We start from the raw sequence: 4,356 nt of genomic DNA, 5'->3' as shown, positions 1-4,356 counted from the left end.
CGCTGATCCCGCACGCCCTGTGAGAGAGACGTCACTGAACATCCCGCTCCTTCCGCTCCCTGCCGCGGGGCTCACAGCTCAGCAAGCACCCCCAGGGGCACGCTGCGCTCAGCAGCTGCACAGCACCTGTGCAGGGGGAGCCTGCACTGCCCAGCAGCCCAGAACAAGCTGTGAAGTTGGAGCAGGATGCACATCTGAGAGGGCATCACTGCAAGATGCCCCAGGCCAGAGCTGCAGGTCCTGCTGGAGACCTGCTGCCTTACCTGAGCAGCTCCAGCAGGGCCAACACCAGACAGTCCAGGAAATAATACGCAGTTAGCACGGAGAAGGGAGTTTTCAGCAGAGGAAACTACTGTGGGCATCTTGGGCAAGCCAGCGTTAGTCAAGCAGTAGGGAAGCAATCCAGAGGTGAGGAGCAAGACGGAGGAACACGGCTTTCCACAGGATAAAGGCCAGAAGCAGCAGCTTGGCTACCAACAGTGAGCAAAGCACTTGCCTTTCCAGCATTACTCTGTTAGTGGTATAAAGTACTTCAAAAGAGAAGTCTTGCACCACGGTTTTGCTCCTCAGGCCTGAACACAGGCTCACACGCAGGTTCCCACCAGCAGATGCCCACACCCTTCCTGAACCTCACTCCCTGAATCCCAGGTGAGATTTTCTGCCTCACTGGTGCTCTCTCACACGTGGCAGCAGTCTCTGGGGTTCCTGCAAAAGCCTCTGGGGCCCGACTTCCTCTGTGGGTCAATGCTGCCAAACACAAGCACAGCCACCCTGTCACTGCTCGGGGTCCCGTGGGTGCAGCTCCTCCCACCATGGGGCTCCTCTGCATGGACCTACACAGCTCAGCCAGGCTAGGAACTGTATGCCCATAAGGTGAACAAATCTAGAGCAACTGGCGCCTCAGACAGGCCCTCCTGCTCTGGCCACCTTCCTTCAGGAGGGATGGGCTGAACCCAGGGTGCAGCCACAAGCGCAGGGAGCCAAGGCCCCCGGAGGCTGGGAAGAGCCAGTGCACAGCACAGAAGGACGTGCCTGCCCACAGCACGGCTGCGGGGCCCTGGGATGGAGAACGGGGGTGAAGCTGCGGGGATGTTCAGCAGCGGGGCTGGCAGGGGCTGCAATGGGGACCACACAGAGGGGGGCTCTGCACAACCGTGCCCGGTGGGGACGGGGGTCCTGCTAGCCCACGCTCCTGCGTGGTGACACAGGTGAGAGCTGAGGACAGACAGGACCACGGATGCCCTGGGGACCCTGCTGCGGTCACTGAGGGCTGTAGCAGTTCAGCAAGGGGAAGCAGGGGGGGAAAAGGCGTCAGTGTGCGGCACGCAGGGCACCCCCCTCACCCACCTTGTCCCGGCCATATCGCCGGAGCAGCCGGTAGGGCCAGACATAGAGGATCTCATTTGTGCGCGGGTCCTTCAGGATGAGGCTGTCACGCTCAGCCTTGAGCACGTAGGCGCCGCGCAGCTCGCAGCGCTCGGCAGCCTCGGTCCGCTGCACCGTCACCCAGAAGGCATTCACTGTGGGAACAGGGATGCTCGGGGCAGGGCGGAGGAAGCCGCACCCCCAGCTCCAGGCGGGGCCCCCCCTGCCCACCGGAGCCCCGGAGATGGGGCAGCAGCAGGACAGGCCCCACGGAAGGTGGCTGGAAGTCAGGGCAGCAGCAGGTCCCACCTTCGTCTCTTGAGTAGTAGATGGAGTTCACGGCCATCTCCAGGGCTGGCGCCTCCCTGCTGCCCTCTCTGCCACACCGGGCCGCCACACCAGCATCGCTGGAGCCATTTCCCTGACAAGGGAGAGCAGATCAGCCCCAGCCCCCTCTTCCCGCATCAGCCCCTGGGCCTCCTTGCAGCCCAGGCCCGTCTGCCCTCCCCGAGGGGCCCTCCTCAGCCCCACGCAGCTTGGCTGTCCTGAAGCCACACCAAGCCCTTCCCTGCCCAGAGCCAGCGACAGACCGCAGAGCCCCCAACCCCATGCTGACATACACACAGATGAGCAGGGCCAGGCAGTGCAGGAGGGGCTCCTCTGGAGCTCCTGGCACGACCCTGGGCCCCAGCTGGGCTGTGCATTGGACAGGGTGCAGAGGAAAGCAGTTACCTGGGGCAGCCCTACCCTCCAGACCCTGCCCCACCATGTAGTGCAGGCCAGCACTGAGACACAGCCTCCCATGGGACAGCACCCGGGGGTCCCACATGCCCACACCACTGCTGCTCGTCTGAGCACTTTGGAGTGCCCATGCAGGTGCCCTGGTGCCAAGGCAGAGAACAGCTCTGCTTCCTCACCAGTGTGCTCCAGCGCAGGCAGCACCGGTGCCCAAAGCATCGCGTGGGCCCAGGCACGCTCTCCCAGCAGGACGAGCAAGGGACGGAGCTGATGAGATGACCCAGTAACGCAAGGGTCTGCGTCCTGCTTCTGCACAGGAGGAAGGCGGTGCCAGCATCGGTGCACAGCCCGCAGAAGGGAAGCAAGCACTTCTATTTTAGCGCATGCAGAACTGAAAGTGCAACGCACACACTGTCAGTAACCATGTCCCAGCAGCAGCGTGCCCTTAGCTACCACCGAATAGAACAGCAAAGATCCTCCTCCAGGGAAGCCCCATGCAAATCAAAGGCTCACAGGTGGCCTGCAAGAGCTGCTTCAGCAGACTCTGTGCCATAGCATGAGGGTCTGTATGCGGACGGGAGCTGGAAGCTGTTTCTCAGGGTCACGTGGGATGGGGCTGCAGCAGAGCACACATCTTGCAGAAGGCAAGCTGTCAGAGTTTCAGTTTAAAACCCAGCCACATCAGCTTCTTAACAAGAGGCAAGACCCAAAAAGGTTCATCAGGCCCTCATTTGGCTCCTGAACAGAATGGGGGCTGCTACCACCTAGTGTCCTTAACGCTGACAGCAGGAGCTCCTGCTCAGCTAAAGCATCTGATGAAGCAGGGTTCCAGCCTGGCATTGGGAAGTCAAGGGCCAGCCCATCTGCCAAGGCCCTTTAGGGGCCCTATGACTGCATTTCCCTCATCTTCAAAAGAAAAAGAAATTCTGTTCTGCACTCCAAACAATCTCTGGCCCCAGTTCCCAAGGTACTGGACACTGCTTATCCTCTCGGCAGCAACACAAAATCACATTCTCCACGTGGATGACCAGAAATCACAACTGACAACCTTCAGCTTTTTGCAGAGAGGCCACGTGCAGCTCCTGCGCCTCTTGTTCCAGGCCAGGGAACACATGCCATCCTTGCAGCCTTTTGCTCGCCGCTTCCTAAACCGTCAGCATGCTTCTGGACCTCGAGCACGCAGCCGAGAGCTACCGTGTGAAGGAAGGCGTGAGCACACCCCTGCTCTGACCAGATACTCCTCTGCCTTGCCACTACCCTGCACAGCTCCATACGTGCATGCTGTGTCCCCAGCAAAAACCTGCGAGCCACTTCCAGGACAAAGGCTGCAACACTGCACCAAACGGGCATGGACATGGAGTAATTTCCAGTACCACACCAGCGCCTCTTGGCCTGGTCAGCAGGGCACTTGCTGCACAGACATGTTTGGCTTGACATCAGACAGAAGCAAGCAGGGACAAAAAAAGGTTTAGGGTAAATCACACTTGGCAAACATCCAGGTCCTTGTGGGAAGACCCCAGGATCAGCAGCTGCGTGGCCAGCCATCCTGCGAGGCAGCCCTGTCCAGCACTCAAAGCTGGGAATCAGCTAGAGCACAACCCAGGGCTGTGCAAGCATTTCCTAGGAGGGAGCCCAGGGGACCTGTGGGGTAGGGCAGGCTGCTCTCACAGGGCGGTGTGGACGACCGTACTCTTAGGCCCCCCACTATCCAAACTGCTGTTGCAGGGAGGCATCGCGCTGGCTGACCACCAGCTCCAGGAAGGCTGCAGCGCTGCTACAGGGGCGCAGGCAGAGTATGGGGGAGCCAGAGGGTCGGGCACAGCCCTGATGGGGTGCTCCCAACAGCAGGCAGCAGCAAGCCCCAGTCCGGGAGCCAGTCACTGCAACGCTCTCGGGGCTCCGCTTCCGCCGCTGCTGTGGCAGGAAAGGCAGCAGTGGTTGGGCCAAGAGGAAACGCTCCTCAGCAATCACCCGGCCCCCACCAGGCCTGTGGAGGGGGCGAGGGCAGGATCCATGCTGGGGGAGAAGAGCCCAACTTGAATTCTGTAGCTACAACCAAGAATCACCAAGGGCATACTGAGCAGTCCCGTAACCCGCCCGGCGGCTGGCACGGCGGGAGCTATCAGAGGGGACCGGGATCCCTGGTCCTCTGGTCAGGCACTCTGACAGCCTGACACCACTTACGTGCACCTCGGGGGCTCCCTCCCCGCGCTGTCAGGCCTTCCTGGCCCCCCTCAGGCAGGGGTCGTCCCC

General features: G+C 61.1%; 2 protein-coding genes across 2 annotated transcripts in view; one reads left to right on the top strand and one right to left on the bottom strand.

Annotated features, from left to right (window-relative positions):
• The window catches only part of DOK1 (docking protein 1), a 3,649-nt gene extending 1,455 nt beyond the window's left edge, over nt 1-2,194 (bottom strand). Inside the window, 3 exon segments of the mRNA XM_035898466.1 lie at nt 1,348-1,520; nt 1,675-1,786; nt 2,132-2,194. Of these exon segments, the coding sequence (XP_035754359.1) occupies nt 1,348-1,520; nt 1,675-1,786; nt 2,132-2,194 (348 nt within the window).
• A 1,067-nt stretch (nt 2,195-3,261) lies between these two features.
• Nucleotides 3,262-4,356, top strand: part of LOC104130005 (protein O-GlcNAcase-like) — a 21,036-nt gene continuing 19,941 nt past the window's right edge. Inside the window, exon 1 of the mRNA XM_035898465.1 lies at nt 3,262-3,312. Within this exon, the coding sequence (XP_035754358.1) occupies nt 3,262-3,312 (51 nt within the window). The remainder of the gene's footprint in view (nt 3,313-4,356) is intronic.

Source organism: Egretta garzetta, unplaced genomic scaffold, assembly GCF_000687185.1.
Source record: "Egretta garzetta isolate BGI_Z169 unplaced genomic scaffold, ASM68718v1 scaffold957, whole genome shotgun sequence".
Taxonomy (NCBI): domain Eukaryota; kingdom Metazoa; phylum Chordata; class Aves; order Pelecaniformes; family Ardeidae; genus Egretta; species Egretta garzetta.
This window is presented reverse-complemented; position numbering and strand designations above follow the sequence as displayed.